The 22004-nt window shown below is 37.8% G+C and overlaps 1 protein-coding gene across 3 annotated transcripts; it reads right to left on the bottom strand.

Moving 5' to 3' along the window:
- Window positions 1-1101: 1101 nt before the first annotated feature.
- On the bottom strand, window positions 1102-21292 carry LOC105050136 (protein TPR3). Of its 3 annotated transcripts, XM_010930035.4 has the most exons (26): window positions 21005-21276; window positions 20712-20891; window positions 20513-20626; window positions 20192-20350; window positions 20051-20073; window positions 19896-19960; window positions 19650-19776; window positions 18970-19085; window positions 18595-18754; window positions 18378-18487; window positions 18230-18299; window positions 18003-18076; window positions 17749-17844; window positions 17584-17679; window positions 17310-17437; window positions 16944-17178; window positions 16689-16850; window positions 16486-16596; window positions 16137-16283; window positions 5415-5525; window positions 5152-5331; window positions 4928-5056; window positions 4726-4821; window positions 2169-2357; window positions 1815-1972; window positions 1357-1727 (listed from the first exon to the last, which is right to left on the bottom strand). In XM_010930035.4, exons 1-26 carry the CDS (start codon window positions 21082-21084, stop codon window positions 1526-1528), a joined length of 3318 nt encoding a protein of 1105 aa, XP_010928337.1. In that variant the 5' UTR covers window positions 21085-21276; the 3' UTR covers window positions 1357-1525. The 3 variants fall into 3 exon arrangements, with proteins under 3 accessions (XP_010928336.1, XP_010928337.1, XP_010928335.1); XM_010930034.4 differs by having other exon boundaries at window positions 1102-1727; window positions 16486-16584; window positions 19896-20073; window positions 21005-21292; XM_010930033.4 differs by having other exon boundaries at window positions 19896-20073.
- Between the last annotated feature and the right edge of the window lie 712 nt (window positions 21293-22004).

The following is a 22004-nucleotide window of genomic DNA, read 5'->3' as shown; positions in this document are numbered from 1 at the left end:
AGAGTTTCATGTTGTATCTTTCAGAAGGGCATGAACCTTCTACTGTGTAAAAAAAAAAAAGCACTATTAGAATTTTTTTTTTTTGACGGCATCAATCACCACATCATGCCTTGCACAGCTCTCAAAGCATTTTAAATTTTTCTTACATTCATCTTTACAGATCTTAAAGTGGTCATTGTGCGGTCAAATGATTGATGTCACAAAAAAAAAAAAAAAAAAAAAAAAGAGAAAAGAAAAAATAGAAGAAGGTGAATCATCATTTTGAGCTAATAGAACCCAGGTCTCCTGCTGGGTCAGGCAGGTATTTTGGGATCAACTGACGAAAATAAGAAAGCCAAGTTGACGTTATCTGTCCAGCTCGAGTTGTGTGTGACAGCACAAGTTCACGAGCAACACACGTAAGTAGCTGATTCACGTCTGGTTGCTTTAAAAACCAACAATATTACCAGTTAACCTCAGTTCTTCGCCAATCCCATATATTGCTCGAAGTGCCTCCTATTTTGTTCCAAGGGCATGAAGTTGGTGGCCATTGGATAGGATGATGCTTTTCTCAGCATTTACTTGATGTTCATTGGTATGGTATGCGCCCCGATTCCGAGCAGTACACACTTATCATGTTCGAAAGGCACATAAAACACCTCTTATATCACCAATCTTGGGGCTAAAGTGGACCAGAAGTCATGCTTCGGCAAGGATTCATGAAGATTGCCTGAATGGAAGGACAAGAAAACAGCTGATATCAGCTCTCAACTATTAATGGATTCCAAACAGAACAGGAGAAAAAGATAGCAAAAATGATGTCATAACCATCATCCACCCATAATTATATGGAAGCCCACCGAGACCCAAAACTCTTGATGAATAAAGTTATAAGTTGAGACGATTTGTTCATCCAAAGTGTCTTAGACGAACGAAAATTACGCCAAGTGATCTCAGGTGGGAAGGGATAAAGAAATGCGGGATAAGGGAAGCTGCTGATAGTGTGGTTTTTAAACTTGTCGAGGAATTTGCCATTTTCTGCTAGAGATGGTATCCTGTTTGGACAAGCTTTTGCTAAAATTTGCATCATATCATACAGAAACCCAGAGAAACCAAGGGGAAAATAAAAGGATCAGTAACATGCACACACATGACTGAAATTTTTGAACAAATATACATGTCCGTACAATGTAAAACTGAACTTCCATCAGCCAAAAATTTTGATCTCTAAACAAACTTATTTCTACCCACAACACTTGACTTGGAGGGATGCTAGACCAAAAACAAAGTAGCCAAACCCAGATCTCCCTGGTTTCCCTCTTTCCCATCTCTATTCTATGCTTCTGTTTAACCTTTGTGCATGTCAGTCATCTCTCATGGGCGAATGATTATACGTCTTGAGTAACTGGGCAATAATTTGTGTCAACTGCAGCCTGTCTTCAGGTGATTTATGTATCTGACAAGTAGAGGTAACTGCAAGTCTGGATGTTTAAGAGCAACAAGAAAAGAAAACTTGTCAGTCAGCTAATGCTCTGGGCACTTATCATCACCTTGATGATTGATCTGGAGCAGAGTTTCCAACTGAGCTAGCACTCAATCCAACATCATTTTCTGGTTGCGGCGCAGTTCCCCATTTCCCTTCTGATTCTAGAGGCTCTAGTACTTGGACACTACCATCAGTCAGTCCCAGAGCAAACTGACTGGGGTCAGAAGGATGGGCAGCAACGACCAGTGGATATACACTTGCACTGAAAACAACACCATTGAATAGTTCAGAGAAACTGAGCAAAAAGTATACATCCACTCAACAAACTCTTCAATAAGCACTAAGATACCTCGATTGGGCATTCAAATAGGCTGCAGGGCTAATCCGACACCTCAATTGAAGGGCTGACGTAAAGACACTCACACTTCCATCCATGGAACTTGCATATATCGTCTGGCTGTCACAGGAATATGTTGCATGCGTAATTATTCCATCTCGGGCTAGCCACTGTCAAGGTAGTAGTAGAACAAGAAAGAAGCTTTGCAATCAGTTAATCAACATATGCAAGGCAGTGACAGAATCATATCTCAACAAGGCAATTCTTATGCACATGTGGAACATAAAAACTGCTGCATGTGTGATGCAACGCATACATGTGAAAGGAAGTACACGTTCACACAAACAAGAATGCTCAGCCATTCACCTGTTTAAGGCATTCCAATTTTGCTGCATCATATATTGCCAGCTGTGTCTCATGGATAACCAATAGTTGGAGCTGATCATGGTGAAATTGAACTTTTGTTTCTGCAAGAGAACCTGACACTCGTCCAGTAGGTATCTGTAAAAATTTACTAGCTTGTTTCTCCCATCCATCCGTTCCCCATATGCACAGCTGGGAAAAAAATCAGAAGATATCACAGAATTACTTGCTTTTCACATAACTGTATAAGGCTAGAAGATTATGAAGCACAAACAAGGATACAAGATACAGATATGACACAGTATGGATCAACGCCGATACAGCAAATCTCGAAAAAGTAGGATACAATATAGCTAGGATACGACAACAAGGAACATATGTATATACAAAATATACATGCGCGCGTGCATACACACACACAGACACATGAGTTAGGCTAGAATGCCTTTGAGTGCATTTGGCCCAAATACTTCCTAATGCAAATCAATGATGAACCTGTCAAAATGAAAATCAACACCTTTGATGATGATCCATGGTGTATAAAAGGCTTGGAGACAAAATCATTTATTTTGAAAATATCTTGCCTATGCATCAAGTGAGTACAAAATGAATGGTAGCAATATAGCTAGTGAGCTAATATATCATACGATATATAATTTTCAAGTCCAAAATATTGACCTTGATCTCAATATTTTGATATATATACAAATCAAATTTCAGCTGATTTGAGTCCTAGAGTATAAAATAAAAACATGGCATGATACCATTAAAAGTGTTCATTTTCAACTATTTGATGCATCAGTAAAAGATCTCATAAATACATTTGTTTCTAGGTATTTTATACACCATTTATCATAATCAATGGTGTCAATTTGCATTTTGAGATATCCATCATAGATTTCTATTGGAAAGTATTTATGGCCAAATGCACTCCTTAAAAAAAGAGTTAATAATTAAAATCAATGATGAGCTATTTGAATTCAAAATCCAAATTGTTGAACATGACATACACTACCAAAAAAGCCTAGAAACCAAAATAGACGTATTTTGGTGATCTCCAACCTAATTACAAGGTGGTGTCAAAATGGATAGTTTTAATATCATGGTACTATATTTTACTATGGTCTAATAATCAAAATCTAGTGAATTTAAATCTACCAATTTTAAGCAGCGTAGATCATGATGCATAAAGTGAATTTTGAATTTATGTGTCTAATTAACACCTTCCATTTTTGTAGCATAATTTGGAGATACCTAAAATAATTAGGCATTTTTTGGTAGCGTAAATCATGTTCAATAGTTTAAATATTGAATTTGGATGTCCAATCATTGGTTTGAAAATAATTAATTCTTTTTTAAAGAAGTTAACACAAAGTGCTCAATCCAACTCCATACATATATCAATATATTCTATACATTACATGCATACAAACATACATACATACAAATACATAAGCATGTATACGAAAAAAGCATCTACAAAACACATACGGCTATTAAAACAACCCATGCTTTATAACGTAACATTAACTTTTACAAGCACATCATTTAGTCACCATTCAAAGCCATAGTCTATAATCCATATTTCATATTTTAAAACTAATATCGTAGATTACAAAATTGACCCCCCCCCCACCCCTCATTTTTGGAGGTATCAAGAAAGTATCTAAAGTGTATTCAAGAAGCATTGGGAATCCTTTTTTATTTTGAAAAATAGAATGGTCAACCCAAATATCACACCAAGGTTCGCCGAACTACTTGGTTCGAGACATGCCAAATTGTACTGGCACCCTATTGAGATGGTTTCGGCATTCAAAATGAAACATCGGTGAAGACAGGGAGAGGGAGAAGGAAAGAGACGAAAAGAGAGATAGGGGCGAGGGAAGGAGCAGGAAAGGCTAGAGAGACCACCAGAGGCCCGTCGAGACCATCGAAGCTCTGCCGAGGCCTTCGGAGCTCCTCCCTCCTCTGAAGAGAGGAAGAGGGGGGGAGGGAGAGGTGTGGGAGAGGGTTGGGAGCCGGTGGTGGCCCCTAGATGACTAGATTTTCCTCCCCGGACACCGTCGGCCTCCCAACCGTCTCTTACTCCTTCCCTCTCTCTCTTTCTCATCCCCTCTCGGTTCTTCCTCTTCCCACTCCTTTGGTCATCCAAGGACCTCCATGGCCACTGCCGGCCTTCGCCATCTCCCTCTCCTTCCTTCCCTCCCCCCCTCTCTTCCTTTTTCCAGTTTTTCCTATCCCCCGCTCTCTCTCTGTTGTGTCAGTTCAAGCCCACCACGGAATGATATGAGGGCATACCATACCGTGCCGCCGGCCAGCTAGCATGGGCCTCAATGGCATGACGAACCTTGTATCAAATATATATCCAAGAAGTATCTGAAGAATATTTATATTTGATATGTATATAATATGGACACAAATATAATTTTAAGTATGAGGCTTCCTAGTTAGGAAGGTACCCATTGTGATTGAAATATCTTTACCATTGAATGTTGCCTACAATGTGCATGTGTTCTTTTACATTATTCTGGAAGAGAGAATCTCTTGTTGTCTAACATACCTGAGCATCTGCACCTGACGAGACAAGTATATTTAGCGTGTTAGAAAAGGCAAGGCCAGTAATTCTCTTCTGGTGCCCTCTCAGCTTGCTTTTTACCTGTAACACATTGTTTTTTTTTGAAAGAAAAGATCGATAATAGCAATATAATCTAATAGTTATTATTATTAGCAAGTAAATTTTCAACTCAAAAAATGAGAGCAACCTCATCAATGCGGACATTGTAGATTTGGATTGTGGAATCCTCCATGCCTATGGCAATGATGTTGTTGTCTTGTGGATGAAAAGCAAGAAAAGTGGCTGCTGGAGGAGGAGGCATGAAAGTTGTCATAGTCTGCAATATGCGAAATATGTGTTTTATAAGCACCACCAGATAGATCAAGCAATAATAAAAGAGCAACATAAAGACAGCAGCATGATGCAGCTTACCTTAAACGTCATCATATTAAAAAGGGAAATTTTTCCACCTGATGCAGACATAACATATGAATCATTCTTTGACAGTGCAAAGCAATGAACAACTTCTTCTGTGTTTGCATCACTAATCTCATTAGTCATTAGTATACTGCTCGAAGGTTGCCATAGCTGCGGTAATATGCTTGCAGTTGCCTAGAAAATCCAAGCATCAAGACACATTAAGGTTTCAAAAAAGGTCATTATGAAAAAAATAACGTCAGCTTAAAATTCAATACCTTTCCAGAAGTATTTCTATCACTCTTCAACCATTTCCATAACTTGTGAACAGCATTAGATGCCAATGCCAATATAGCATGTCCTGAATTTGTATAAATCAATCTCGGCACCTACATGGGACCAATAGAATAAATGAGAACCCTAAGTAGGAACCTGAATCTGAGGACAAGAATATTATTCTTAGAAAAAAATAATGACTTCAAACCTTGAAGAGATACTTGTGTAAACAAAATGAAACTATCTGACATGTCCTCTTCACAATATATGACTTTTCAAGAGTAACAACTTTTCATGTGTCATATATGGTGTTCTGACCTGCATATATACCACAATCATGTTGTACATGTAATGTACATTCACCGATTTTTGCATCTCCTATAGGATTTCTTAATCCCAAATAGAAATCTTGGTCATTTTAGAGGTTGTACTTTTTCACTCTTATCCATATTTGAGGAACCAAACTCGAAGCATAAACCCATCAACCTGAGAACATATTAAAGTGGTGACAAAAGGGGCTAATTTTTCCAATAACAACAAATAGCTTCAAATTATCTTATCTAGTTTGTTATGTTTCTGCCACACTCTTTTCCTGTCATAATGCCTCATATCCCAATTATTCTATTGTGTTAACAAAGCCAACGATGATAACAGGTTATGCAGCCACTAAAAGCTCAGTGTAATGTAAAAAACATATTTATGGCCCTCCCTGTTTAACCACATATCTAACTTCGCGATCTCATCTTTGCAGCTTTTCATCTTATATCCTTGCATATTTTAATTGTCTACTCAGATCTCATTCATCACTAAAAGCCCAATGATGACATTTTAATTCTTCAAAGTATCAACTTTATTAAATGAGAACTGAATTCAATATGACAAGGAATGTATAGGAACTATATAAGAAACAAACGACATCCTTGCTAAAATAATTAGCTGCCCTTTAATGTTGTGTACATCTATTCTCCTCTTTTACACACCTTTCCTCTTTAATATTTTTCCAATCTTTTGTCTTGTTGAAGCATGTAAAAGCAGAAAGGCTATAAATTTTAAATGTTAGCCAACCATCACTTGTAGGTAAATTAAAACCCAAGCCAGCTCTATTTAACATAAAAATGAGCTGTACTAATTGGCACAATTGATTCACCCATCAGTTTGGCAGCTAGGTCGGGTACTATTAGCAAAAAGTTTTCTATTGCGTCTTTCTAGTCCTGAACTTTTTTCTATATTACCTTATTCTCACCATGTGGTCAATTAGAGTTACTTGGCTTAAAGTCAGCCATCAATTATGGCCATGTCAAGCTTCAGAGCAGACATAGGCCTAACTTTCTGGACCATACAGCTAAAGTCAGGTAAAGGACATGTTAAGCCAAACTTAAAGAGTCAATCATTGATATTGAATTCTATGCTCTCTTAATTTCATGACCAAAAGATGAGTTTAATTTCCTAAATGAGCTCAGCTTTCTTGCTATTTTTCTCTTGATTGTTCCAAAGTCCAAGGGAATCTTGGAAGATCACTCTAAAGATAACATGAGATTAATTATATAACCAAATGTGCGTATGTGCATATGCATGAATATCCAAAGATGCCTGCATGCAAGAAAGTTTATATTTAGACATGAACGTATGGCTTATGGGTAAATTTTGTTGTTGTTTTGTGAAAAAAAAAATAGTTAGGAAAGAAATGGCCTATTCATTTCAAATCTATTGTGAGGCCACAGTGATGACTACATGCAATTTGTTAATCTATTTCTAAATCAAACAATATAAACTCACAATTTTCCTTCTAGCTATTGATGATCTGAAGCTTACAAGCCTGAACCAAATCACTCTAAATAATATGGATTTCATCCTTGGATCAGAATAAAAGAGGATTGTAAGATCCAGATCTGTACTATGGATTATAGAACCTCTTAATATCATAAAATACAACTTTATGTCATTTATACTAAAGCAAATAAGAAATCCATTTCTACGATTTATAGAAGTTGATGGCATTTACAATTATTTACTTTTCAAATAATAGGCTTGAAAACATAAAATTAGCAATTTAGATACTGTTTTCAATTTCAAAAACAAAAGATGTAGTACTTTTGGAACTGATGAAGTTAAAAGCATGAGGTAAATCCTAGGAAACACAGATACGACATGAGACACGGATATGGTATGATACAGATACAGAGATAGACAAATTCTTAAAAATATAAGATATAATATGACTGGGATACAGTATATTAAAAAATATAAAATTAATATAATATTAATATAGAAGCATAAATACTCTAGATATATTTAACATATAAACATAAATCATAACTCAAGAGCACCTATGTTTGAAAAATAAGCATCATTAATGCATAGTCATGACAAACAAAAATCCTAAAAGATTAACATAAAAACACCAATGATTCAGTATCCAGCCATTTTCTAGCCGTACTCAGCCGTTTCCGACACCGGAAAACCAGAAAAGAGAGAAAAAACAGCCGGACATGCGGTGGGTACGTATCACACCATGTCCCCAGCATTTCTGTATCGAAAACATATCCGACATGGGTACGACAGTTATTTTGCCATATTCGTGCTTCCTAGGGTAAATCTTTTCATGCAGTCTATCACAATATAATTCTTTCTTCTTAAATATCTTCAATAAATAGATATGATGTTTATTCATTAGACATACTACATATAGCCTTATGATAGTCGAAAGTATGCTCCATGTCTTAGATTATTCATTCACTTACTTTACGATTAACTCATTTTAAACAAAATCATATTCATATATAAACTTTTGCAAAAATATTGGGGAAAAAACTAATGGTTCATTGTTCAACTTAAGATAAGAGTCAAACCTGATCTTAATGAGATAGAGTACCGGTCTCACACCAAAAAGTTATGCCCTAATGGGACAGAAACAACTTGGAGTGATGTTTGGCACCTGTAACTTCTCAAGAGTTGCAAGCTAATTTCTTCTTAATGGTACTCAGCATCTCAATCCATCTTCATCAGAATTTTGTTAAGTTGGTTGAAAAAAATGTTCTAACATCAAAAGAAAGTGTGCAGGGTCATCAACAATTAAGTAAATAGGGGACACTCTATTACTTGCCAACTTAAAAGTCCTTAGAAATTTTATGTCTAGTCTCAAGTGTGAGAATGAAAAAAAATCTCTTGGAGGGAAAACGAGGCAAAAAAGAGCAAATTTTTAGATTGTAGGATCTCCATGAAAAAGCTCCAAATGTAAGATTTTCATTATTTTCAATTGGAAAGTCAAATAGACTTCAATAGCATGGCCAACTATAAAAACTTGGAGATCATGTTCCTCAGCATTGCCAACTACACAAACTTGGAGATCGTGTTCCTCCTAAAATAATGGATTAGATCAGTAGGCAATAAGGTTCGCTATACTGGTACCAAGTGTCATACCAGCACATTAGTGATATGGTATGGTACACAACATACAGTATAATACAACCCTGTGAACCGATATAGTGTCGGGAGAACCTTCTCATGCCCAACCATGGTACCATCCAAAATTGGGTAGTACAAGTTGGCCACACAAAACCAGAACAAAACCAGTTGATTTGACCCAATATAGGTTGGTTCAACCCTCATATCATATCAGTATGATTGCTTGGTACAGAATGGTATAGATTGGCATCACGAAGTAGGTTGGTAATATAGTAACATCCAAGCAAAGTTTAGAGGTCTATTCCTCAAAAGCGAGCAGCCAATCATAGTCATTATCTATAATGTAACATCATAGAGACAAAAAGGTAATACCTTTAAATTAAGGTCAATTGTTTCCGCATGACTGCCTTCTACCATGGCCTACGGGACCACATTTTCAAAATGTATCATGGGTAAGTGCAACAGTTGTCAATGGACTAGGATCTAGCATGGGTTTGTAAAGCCCAATCTAACAAAAAGTTGATATGGATTGTAAGCAACATCCAATGAACCATTGATCAAGGCCCACATGATACCAAATTCTAATAATACAAGCACAACTTAACCTATTCTATACCTAAAGTGTCCCTAAAAATCATCTCAAAACTCAAAATCCTATGAGTCACACCTTTCCCTTCTTTGTCATATTGGAGCGCTCCCCTCTTTGTTATCTCATCCTCTCCATTTCCTTCCACTGCCCTCCTCTTCTCTCTTGTCGCATCATAAGCTTAAGTTTTATAGATCTCAAGGTCCCTTTCATTGTCTTATCCTAGTTAATCGGAGTTCATCTATCACCATGTGACACCTCTTCAACTCTTCTTGTGATGATATTCCTCTGGTCGAGTTGAGGTGGTGAAGCTAGATTTATCAAGCCTCTTCCCCATATATCACTGAACTATCTTGATACGGGTGATTCGGGAGGTACCGAACCAAATTAACCAAGAACTAAGATGGTGACTACCCAATTTGGTTCCAGCTAAGAACCTACCTAAACTAGGTAGAACTGTTTGGTTCCTCCTAAGTTCAGGCCATTTCATACCGAACTGAATGGTTTGGTGGTTTATAATTTGAGTCATGAGTCACGGCTTCTCCCGATCCTTCTCCCCTCTCTCCCGATCTTCCTTTCCTCTCCCCACCTCCCAATCCTCCTCTCCCCTTTCTCTTCTCTCCTCTATCTATGGATCCTACTCTCCCTTCTTCCTTCTCGCCCAATCATCATTGCCTCTCACAAGTCATGACCTCTCACTAAGGTTAGGGTTCCATGATTGCTATCATGCCGCCACCAAAGCCAACAAAGATAAGGAGAGTTTCCTCCTAATCAAAGGTCCTTGCTAGAGTTTATTTTGACTCAAAATTAGATTTTGGACAAAGAAAAAGTTAGCCTACCCCCACAAAAGACTTGGATTTCTTTGAATCTATAGATGCTCAACATAATCCAATCCATCTACATCCCTAGCTGCAAACTTATGTGCTTGACACCTCCCAAGGCACCAAAAACACTAAGCTTGTCCAACTTTCAACCTACAATGGTGAAACGTGATCTTGCTCCTTTTCACCTCTTGCTCCTCTTTTATAAAGATGGTTCAATACAAGTAGCCCCCTTCCTCTTTGCTTATTCCATGATCTAGTAATATGGGTTCTTTTTTTACTATTTAAATAGTAATATTATAATTAACAAAGAAAAGAATAAAAGTGATGAAAAGGAATAAACAAACTAGCACATGAAAGAGTCAAGCTAAATTGACTAAAATACTCTTGTGACCATATACATAGCAGGATTATCTAAACTCTAATGTCAAGTTACATTAGATATATATAAAATAATGGAAATGAATATATTTAAGCTTGGATAGATAGATTATTACAATAAGTCTGACATGGCTCTCATATGATATCTATGACAATTGGGCCTTGGTTGTTATCAAAGCTTGTTTGAAAATAGAGGCAGTAAAAATCTGTGAAAAGTTGCACCTTTTTTTCCCTTAAGTTACACAAGAAACATGCATTTTTTCATAATAGTAGTATCCACACAAAACTAACCTAGAAGACAATTTTTTACCTAACATGCAAATTCCTTATAAATCATCACTAATGCTAATACTGTTGAGTTTATGCAAAAATAACAATCAAACAATCTTGAAATTCACATTTTACTGCTGGTGAATATTTCTAAGGTCTATGATACGAAACCAAATTACTAACAGCACACTTCTTTCAAGATATGAAATCAAGAGTGACATCATCATGGTGATAATAGTTAATCAATTATAATAAGTTAGCACAAACAACAAAGAACTTAGGGCTGAGCAAATAACCAAAATTCGAAGAAACCCACCCAATCTGACCCAATAAACATCGATTTCAATCGGTTGAAAGACGTAAATCGGATGGAATCAGGTTGGAGTTTGTAAAAAATCGATTATTTATGGTCGGGTTCGATTCTTACACTTTTAACCCGTATGAAACCAAACCCAACCGATGTAGCATTTCACAAACTCACTTTCATTTTGGGACAACATCATTTAAACTTCAATACTTTATTCTAAAAATATCCCATCATCTATTTGGATTCATGAGAATATTAATATTGAATTATTGATGGAAGTACATCAATTTGAAACAATTCTAAAGTGAGAGCTTTTAAATATAGTTGCTTTCAGATGAATAAATCTTTTATTTTTCTATTTTATTTTATACAAGTTCAAAAATAAGCTCAAAATTTGTAACTTATAAGATTTAGATATTTTTTGCATTAAATTGACAAAAAAAAAAGCAAATAAGCTTAAGTGGGCCAACATTGGACTTAAAATCAATATTGGATCAATATTAAAGCCTAAACCGATACAACCCATCCGAATCTGCTACAAACCGTTCACTTCAGTTTCAAACGGTTTATACATAATAAATGATCGGCAGCGGATTGAATTTTTTTTAATCCGATTAGATTTGATCGGATAAAATTTTTCTCAATCTGACCAAATCTGACCCGTGCTCAGCTCTAAAAGAACTTGTCAATCACATGAAACTTTAATCAAAATTTTTGTTTTGCACCATGTGTAGCTACATCTAAGATATATGTCTGAATTCGATTCTCGTTTCCATGTCCATGCAGCACCGGTACGAATTGCATCGTTTATGGATATAGTGATAGACTACTCTGATTTTATAAGAATGTGAAACACGTTATCTTGTTTAAGGATGCACACAGATGGAAACTCATTAACGCCTTGTAAATACTTCATTTAAGAATTCTACTATTGGACAACACAGAAGGGGAAAAAAATATGTGCTCTCCTTTTAATATACTCACGACAAAGATGAACTCACATTTGCTAAGCTATGAGAGTTCCTTTCTTTGAACTTGCTAAATTAGGGAGTAAAATTCTTACACCTGTTTTCAGTGAAGGATAGATTTTGAAGGAAGGACAAAGGTTCGATCTGAGTGTTTGAAATGATGAAAGGTCTCAATATAGTTGCTGGATACCACTCTCTACTGTTATATATTTAACAAAAGCGGCTAACTTCTTTGGTAATGGGATTAGCAAAAACGAATTACCAAAAATCAAGGATAACCATTCAATGAAAGGAAAGAAACAAGCCTCCAATTGAATGAATCATGCAAAATGGACTAAAAACCATCATTTCTGTGCATGATGTTAAGAGTATTTTGTCAAATCATTCTCTTATTTGGAAACCTGGAAATCAATACCCTGATTAATCAGAACCTTCTCTCATTTGAATGCATCATGCAATTAGAATCTTGTATAATCAAGGAATAACATATGGCTTACTAATTGATCTCATGACACTTCTCAAACTCAGACCAGTAAACATTTCATGAAAAATTCAGTTTAATGTTACACATGCAAAAACTTTATCACAGTCATTTTGCCAGTATGGTTATACATCAATTTCATGCTCCCTTCCTTGTCTAACCAATTATCTGCCACGCCGAAGAATTTGTGCTTAACTCTCAACTAAACTTGTCAGAAAGATTATACCTTTTGTTTTAGAACCCCTATTATGTTCACTTACAGCTGCCTTGGACAATCTATAATATGTTGATGCAGTCATTCTTCCTCCCCCATCACGAAATCTTCATATTACCCAAGAATCCCCAATCAAATGTATGGAGGAAATAGACCATATGTGTTCATGTTGATCAGAACAATCCACATTTTTATTCAGGTCATGGTAACAACAAAGGAAAAATGAAAAATTGACAAAGTTATATCTAGTACAACCACAACATATATTATATTCATTTAAAAATTTTCCCCAGACTATTCCTAGTAACATTTTCAACCATTTATCCAAGTAGCCTCCTACTGCAATTCCTTGCATTCTCTTTTTTCTTTCGCATAAACTTCCTTAAGCTTGGAAGAGATCCATCTTCCTCAATGAACCATCTTCTTCAAATTATATATGCAAATCACTGTTTCTTTTCTCCAAAAAATGGCTTCCATATGAAAGGCTACCTAACTTTAGTTTTACAAATATTCAGCACCAGTTTTATTCTCCCTCACATAAAGTATTGATATTCAACACTACCATTGCTAGTCCCAAGCTTGGATGAGAAAGGTGGAGGGTTGATGTTGGGTTGATAGCCAATTGTAAAAATTATGTCAAAAACTATGAAATAGATCTGAATTTGATTTGCATGAATGTTAGGTCATACATCACATGTGGCCCTAAATAGGATACTTTTAGAAAATAAGAATCCATAAACCGACTCCAAATAGTTGAGAAAAGACTGGATGGTTGTAGCTACAATTATGTAAATAAAATATTGACATCACTCTATGTAGAAGCATCCGATTTACGTGTGCCCCAACATAAAATTTTCACATCTAAAATGCATTGCCATAAACAAGGTTTTAAATCCTATGGGTGGAAAGTGTTCTGGTTTCTCCATGGAACAGGATGCCTTGCTATCCCATCCCATCTCAGTAGTAGTTCCGATCATACATCCCAAAAGATATCCTATCTGTCTTCCTTTCTTCTTTTCTTTCTTCCTTTCTTTTTTCCTTTCCTTTCTTTTTCCTCTCCTTTCTATTATTTTTCTCATTTTTCTTCTTTCCTTTTACTTTTTCCTTTTATTTATCTTTCCTTCCTTTCCTTCTTTCCTCTTTCTTCTTCTCTATCTATATGGACCGGTTGCAGAGTCCTAAACCTATCTCAGTCCCATTTTCTCACAAGAACGGGATAAGACAGCCGGGACGCCCTCTGTCCCACTGCAATGTAAAACCCTTGGCCATAAGATCTCCTTCTTGGATCAACTTCACTATTTTTCACAAGTTTGCCTCTGATTATATCTACATTCTACAATGATTCTAAAGGAACTTTCAAGAGGTGATGTTCGCTAATAAAGACCATAAGTTCAACAACTAATCACACTCAATGATGTTACATACAGCGGTGGTCTCCATTGACAAGACTTCCCTAGTGAATTGTTCACATTGTATTGTAGGCCAACAAGGCAATGAAACCTAACTTGTTGGCCTAAATTCAAAAAGGGCCGATGGTAATTTTCTCAAATTATGTTTGATTATTTCCATTTATTCAACAATCTGAAGATGGTAGATACTGCTGGCATTTAGGGATGCTCTCAGATAGAGCCATCATATCACAAGGTCAGCATCACAAAGCAAAAAAAGGGTGTTTGGTAGATAATGTTGCCAAAAGGGTGTTTGGTAGATAATGTTGCCAAAGCACCATGTAAAACTTCAGGTTGCCAGGGCAGTATTTACTTTCTTATTGCACAAACAACCCAATGTATGGCATTTTAGAATGGTGACAACCATTCTGAGCCTCAAGATTTCAAGTTCCAATCAAAATGGATTGGTTTTGAGCAGGACAAAGATGAAACTGATTCCAAGCTTTGGGTGCTCTCATTTTTTTCTCGGCCAAGACAAATCAGTTTTGATCCCATTTCATTGTTCCCAGCCAATTTTGACCAAAACTGATCATAAGTACTACATTTGAACATTATTTGGCTTTTCTGATTCATTTTGGATCATTTAAGTATACTTCAATAGCTACTGTTCATTGTCTTTTTTACTTAAACAAAGGTGCTGAAACTTGCAGAGTGTGAGCATTGCTCATCAATTGTGAATTACTCTTCCCAATTAATATTTTTAATGATATTTCAAATCTTATCAACTGTTCACAATGTATTGTTTATACATATATATAAATTGCTACCAGAATATTTTTCCATTGACAAGGGAATAAAGTAGAAAAAACAATTAAGTGCCTACTGACAACAAATAAAACTAGCTTTACAAAAGCATTTCGCTAGGTTAAACATAGTTTTTGCAATTTTTAAAAAGAGTGAAAGTACTCAGGAGTTGAGTTAAAACAAGATTAAAAAATCACCCAGTTCGGTAGATGAGCTGTGTCGTTCAAACTGTTCCAAGGTGGATCAGTTCGCACTGGACTGGTTCAAGGGCGGATTGGGAGCAACAGCTTGAACCACTAGCGGCTCGAGTGATTTGGGCTGAACGACTGTTGCTTCGCACCCAAACCAACCAGTTCAAGGCTGAAACATGCTTGGAACCTCTTCGTCTTCTCTTTTTTTCTCTCCATTCAATGGTTCTGTTGGCAAAACATGCAGGGAGAAGGACGGGAAGGTCAGAAGCTTGGGATCTCAGGCTCTTCCACCATAAATCCACATATTTAAGCTTCAAACACCATCCACTAGGGTAAGAAACTTGCTCCCTTTATTTTTTTTCCTCAAAATTTGGGCCTAAATCTCTCGAAAATCACTAAATCTAGGGAGATGTTTTGTGAAATCATGATGCAATGCCTGGATGCATGCTCAAGAGCATGGATCCAAGCTCAAATATTTGAATTTTGGGTATTGTAATTTTCAGGCCAGCATTTGATAAAAAAGGGCCTAGGCATTTGAGTAAGATATATTATATATTATATATTTTATATAATATAATATATATACATACATATATATATGTAATATTATACAGCAAGAAATGTGAATTTCCACTTGCATCATGTAATGATAAAACTAAGCAATTTCCAAAACAGTTCTGGTTATGTCTGATACCCTTTGAGAGATCAAATTAACACTTGATTTGTTGAGCATGCCACGGTACTAAGTACCACTATGCCAGAAGGATTAACATGTGAAAAATGGAAAAGCAACATCATCCTAAAGTTATCCTATTAAAGGGTGATATTATGCTTAATGCAGTGCCAAATCAATAGAGATAGCTTCATTCCCAAATTGTATAGTGTTTGCATTGGTTTAACATTCTTACCTTAGCTGCTACCAGACTATCTGGAAGCTTCAGAGAACGGCACTGAGATGGTTCGTTGATTTCAGTCAACTTCCAAATCTTAGATTTCTCAATTGATTCATCAATCATCCTGGGCTTCACCTCTCCCAGACTCCGATTATCTCCATTCTGTTGTAAATTTGGAAGTAACATGTTATAGCAAGTTACCACTGACCCAAGCATAACATGCTTAAAATAATCCTCATTGTCTAAGGCTAAGCAATCTATGGACAAAAAGTCAAAAACCAAATTTATTTAAAGAAAAAGGCAATCTGTTATCAAATAGCTGAACACTTGAGGCACATATTACAAACTACAAACTTTATATTACCAATGCAACAATGGTTGCCACTGGAGCACCTCTATCAGCAACTGAAGCACTAGGTCCAGCCATTGCACTGACAGTTCCCAATGGGCTAATGATCGGTGCCTGCACCACAGTCTGATGATTATAATTGATTATCACATATGGATTGCACAATTAGATAAGGACAGACCATGCAAACTTAAAACATAAATATGATAGCTAGCTACCTTCATAATGGACTCAGAAGCTGATCGGGCAGCAACATATGAACGATTTTCAAGGGAAAGCAGCAGCTGACCATCAGCATTTGCTAATACTTTAATATAGTTATTATTTGTCGAGACAGCCAGCAAAGCCCCACCCTTGTTAAATCTGACACGTGGTAATGCCTGGACATATGAGGTTGTATTCATTCAGTGAATCACAACCTCTCACCAACATGATTAAGGACAAAGTGTAAGGATTGCTATTGGACTAGTTACCGGTAAACCACCATCCGCATCAGTGGTTATCAGGAGGTTGGTATTGTCCATGTCCCAAAACTTAACCATATGCTCATCTCCAGCAGCTAAGAACCGATTTTTTATTGTATCAAATTGTACCACGCCGATAGGTTGCTTGCGTAAACCATCATACGTCCGTTTTATGGTCCCTTCAGACTCATTCCATTCAACGATATAGGAAGTTCCATCCTTGCCAGTCCCACAAGAAAACAGCCTAATTGTGTCCATGAAGCATCATTAGATGAGGAAAAAAAAAACTGTTAGAACTTCTATTAGAAACTGACATGTTATGCTTAAAAAATATCAAGCAAGCAGAGAAAAAGGATAAATGATCATCATATTGACCTTGTTCCATCAGCACTATAAGCCATAGTAGTGCACCATTGACCAGGTGCTGTATAATCAACTCTTGAGCCCGCATTATCGTACAGCCATGCTTTAATCTTCCCATCAACAGAAGTTGAAAAGATGAACTGAAAAAGCAGAAATGTAAGAATCCAATGAACTTATAAAAGCCCTGAAAGGAGTTTCAACACAAGTATTTAGGTGAATACGGAATTATTAGCTCAAGGCTTTTAGGTTGCTTAAATAAGTATATAAATTCTGAAAAGCATGTTACCTGAATATTTTCCTTAAAATGTGGGCATATGGAGTACACAGGGGCTTCATGACCTTCGAAAGTGTACTGAAGCACACCAGTACCAGCCTCCCAAACCTGAAGTTAGATAATAATTAATGACAAATGCATCAAAACTAGCTAACTTGTGAACATGATTGGGGTAACCTTGATAGTCTTGTCATCTCCACAGGTCACAATGCACACTTGTCTGTTAGGTTGAGAGAAGGCAACATCATTAACTGCACCAACATGTGCTTCAATCTGAAAAGTCATGAAAGTGTTAGAAAGAAATCCTTTCTGCAATTCTCACAGAGGCATAGTAAGAAATTGTAATGGCATACATGCTTAAAAATTCACCAATATAATTAGACAGTACAACTTAGTAGTGTATAAAGAAACACATTAGCTCATAAAATCACCTCTAAGGGGTTTGATATGTCACCACGACCATTGTATGTAAACAAGTGCACAAGATGTTTGGAGTATGCAACACCTGCAAGTGCAAAGGGTGACAATCCAGATTTCATAAATGCCTGAAATAGTTAATAAAGATCTTTGTCCTTGCTTCACCCATGCTGCTCTTTATATAATATATATTACCGAACTATAATCTATAGGGAAAGACCAGTTTTCTTTTTGAACATACCAAATTGAGTACCATCAAAATTCCAAATCACACGGTTAACAGATACAGTAGGATCCTTGGTCAGAGTTGCCTGCTCATAATTAAAAACAAAAGTGAGAACCAAGATGGAGATTTAATGAGTACACTCACAATCTACTGGTAAGAGTACCTGAAGGGATGCTGAACGTGCTTGAAGATCCCAAACTTTGAAACTTTTATGAGAAATCCTATCTCTGGAAGCTACATCCCACAGTGAGACGTCACCCGTAGTTGTTCCAACTGGAAACAAAAGCTAACAGTCAACTCAAGGCTGAACCTATCTAAGCCCTGAAGAAAACCTTCCCTAGTGACTAAAGGAAAAATAATATGGACACTAGTTTTCTAACCTAAAAGGGTAGTTAATTGAACAGGATGGAAATCCATGCTCATCACAGCAGAACCCTGATTTAGAGTCACTGCAACAGTCCTGGGCAACTCATCAAAAGAATGCTGGCTCCGTCCAATGCCAGAGTATGCAACAGGCAAATGAGCAGTAGGCAGGCCAACCTGCAAAGGTAAATGCAATAGAAACATTTTGTCCTGAAGAAGTGCAAAAACTAACAATGTATGTAGAAATTTTGCCAATTTAAAACCCAGAAAAGAAGGAATAAGTTTATCGATCACAATTGCAAAGACACCACAAGAGGCCAGCATTCTCACAAACAGAAAAATTACATGGAAATGGAAATCAAAGTAAAAACAGAATTAGAAGTGGGGGGGACCTCCTCAGAAACTCCCATAGGGCGTGATCTCTTTATCACATGTTCTGAATCTGCTGTGTGATAATCCATGGTAGGATTGCTGTTTGGGGGAGTCATAGGACGCTTCAAGAGAGCAGCTACCAACATGAATTTTAAAAAAAAAATTAATACATATACTAGATAATGTGACAAAAACATAAGTGGTACAACAGTGCATGCATGCATCACTTAAATAAAACAAACCAATAACATAAGGGCATGGAACTTCAGAAAAACTGATCTACAAACATATACAAGATAGAGGATAAAACAACACCAAATGACAGCGCCAAACTGCTAACTAAAACTATCAGATCAACAACACGTGGTCAACTTGGTAAGTACAACTTGATAAGTGCAAATGGGCATCATATTGATATTAAGAATTGCATTTAAGAGGCAGATAGAAAACATTGTAGTTATTTATCGTTGTAACCATCATGGATGCATGCAACAATTGACCCAGGACAGAAGTAAGGGATATGATCATCTTAAAGCACAGAGAGAATAGTGGTTTAATATGATTTACAGGAGTTAATCCAATGCCTGCAAGCCAAAAGACAGGTGTGGTATTTTGAGCATTTGACTATGATAGGCCTACAAAGAGGAATTACTGGAGTAGATCTTCTTAAAAAGCAAAAAAAAGGGGATTAAACAACAACCTGCACTCGGAGGAGTTGCTAGACTACCGAGTGGGGCACCAGAGACTGCAGGGTGGGGCATTTGGGCAGCATTAGCCATCCAACCTGTGAGAGATGTTGGCATAGCTGCTGCAGCTGGCTGAAATGGCTGAATAAGAAAATGAACAAACACATCAAGTTTTTGAATGGCTAAGTCAGTGCGTTCAACTTGAAACAAGAATGCACGCATTTGGTTTTTGACTGGCTAAGTCAGCTGTTATCACTTACCGCATGTGGTGGGCCCAGTTGGGGAAATGCTCCTGGTTTTGGTATGACATTCGTGAGTGGAGGGGCTGGAGAAGGCACACGAGCACCATTTGGTTGGGAACAAGAATGGTCAAAGAAAAGCGTCTTAATATCAGGGTTGGGCCTTGGGTTCTTACAGAGCTGATGTTGCCAGTTTAAACTGCCAAAATAACACCATATCACCAAACAGACCATCAGAAATCCCAGGTGATACCAAAAACAAGGAAAACACATAACACTAAAGATTCTTTCTTTCTTCCCCAGACAAAAAATCATGCCTTTGATTGATGAGAGTGCGAAGTCTTGATGTCTTGAGCGTAGGAAACTGCAGCTTGTCACGGAATAGGGGATTCGCTTCAATCAGCTTCTTGAGCTCTGCCAGCATCACCGCCCTGGCCGACTTGGTATCTCCGTACTTTGATAGCTGATCGTTCTCCCTTAAATTAACAAAATACAAATTTTGACAAAGCTCATGGCATCGAGATTGGGTACCTCCAGCACTTAAATTCTCAGTCAATATCAACAAAAAGACAAAATTTTGAGATGTTTTCTACAGCTTAGAGATCGGTATATCCGATACTTGGATTCAATCACAATACCTGAAGTTCTCCAAGGTAAGGAGTAGGGTAATTTCCTTATAAAGGTCTTCATTGAATGTTGAGAATACCTTAAGATCCTTAACCAGGATTTCTACTGCCTTGCCCTTATCATGCCTAGAAATACAAAAATAGTACATAAAAGGGAAATCCATTGCAACAGAAAATTGACAACATAAATAACGATGGAAAAGAGGGTTACTTGTCAAGGGCCTCAAGATACTTCTGCTTTCGGATCTCAAAGAAGATCTTCATCGAGTACCGGTTGTCATCCAACTTTGTAAACCCCGACAGGTACCTCTCCACCTCATCCCAGTCCCCGGCGAGCACCGCCTCCTCAAAGTGCCTTGTATTGAAAAAAACACCCGACTCCTGCTCCAATCTTTCGCAATCCGAACAAGAAACCGATCAAGAGAAAAGGAAAAACAAGAAACAGAATGAAACCGAAAGAAGAAGGATAAAGAAAAAGGGAAGGAGGATTCTTGGATTCCATACTTGTGGACGGTCTCTTTGAACTTCTCCTCATCCAAGAACTGGAGGATGAGGAAGACGAGCTCGCGGCTGAGGGACGACATGGCGGCCAGCGGCGCCTCCGCTCACGGCAAAGCTGCAAAGTCGTCGGGGAGCCTCCGGCAACGATGTGGGGTAGATCGGGTGCGCGCCACCGCCTCCGGCGGCCGCGAATCGGATCGGGACGGGGGCGGATTCCTCGATCTCCACGAATCGATGGGGGTGAAAAGTCTCCGTCAAGGAGCGGACCGAAGGGGGATTTCCTGGGGGAAGAGGGGGCGGGTGTGGAGATGGATTGGAGGCTAACAAACAAAGACAAAGGACGAAAAGAGAGGTGAAGGCAGGAAAAAAGGGGAGCGGGGGTGAGATGGGGGAAGGTGAGGGTTGGGTGGGGGCTGCTTTTAAGTAGACGCCTTGATATGGACCGCTGATTTCTGATATGTAACAGGACTTATCAACGATGGCTTATCAACGTTGAAAAGCACGCTGCCGTATCGAAAGGTTGGCGTAGGCCTGAAGGATTCGGGATGTTTCGGGGGACGAAGGAATTCTCGTGAGGACCCAAAAACCGATGGCCCCAGCAATGGCACCCTACTTCCGGACGAGTCAACCCCGCGCCACCACCAATAGCATAAAATAAAGAGGAAAAAAAATCTACTGCGGTGGGTCCCACATGTACGACTTGAGACCTTGAAATGCTGGGTGTCATGTTTGGGTTTTGTTGTCGGTGTGGTTGGGATTGTCCGGAAGAGGTCTCGGGATTCCGCCCAACCAAAGGAAGTCGCTGGGAGGTGACTGACGACTTACAATAAAAGCTTTCCGTTTGCTTTTTCTCTCTCTCAAGGATATAATTAATTTCTCTCGATCTCGTGGCGAGAAATTGGAAGGAAAACCCGGGGATCGGCTCGGGGATTAGAAGTCGGACAGGTACATCCCCCCCTGCGTAAGACGGTGGATCCGGCGGGTGCATTACGTAAAACATATT

The sequence above is a fragment of the Elaeis guineensis genome, chromosome 8 (assembly GCF_000442705.2).
Source record: "Elaeis guineensis isolate ETL-2024a chromosome 8, EG11, whole genome shotgun sequence".
NCBI lineage: Eukaryota > Viridiplantae > Streptophyta > Magnoliopsida > Arecales > Arecaceae > Elaeis > Elaeis guineensis.
The sequence above is the reverse complement of the archived record's forward strand: the minus strand, read 5'-3'. Positions and strand labels throughout refer to the sequence as shown.

What these genes read in the sequence shown, in the direction of transcription:
- LOC105050136 (XM_010930033.4), bottom strand. Translation starts at nt 21,084, where the DNA reads ATGTCGTCCCTCAGCCGCGAGCTCGTCTTCCTCATCCTCCAGTTCTTG. An exon ending in TTTTGATGGTACTCAATTTG is followed by an intron (nt 18,077 to 18,229) that starts GTATGTTCAAAA and finishes TTGCACTTGCAG; the next exon opens with GTGTTGCATACTCCAAACAT. An exon ending in TGGCAACCATTGTTGCATTG is followed by an intron (nt 16,284 to 16,485) that starts GTAATATAAAGT and finishes AATTTACAACAG; the next exon opens with AATGGAGATAATCGGAGTCT.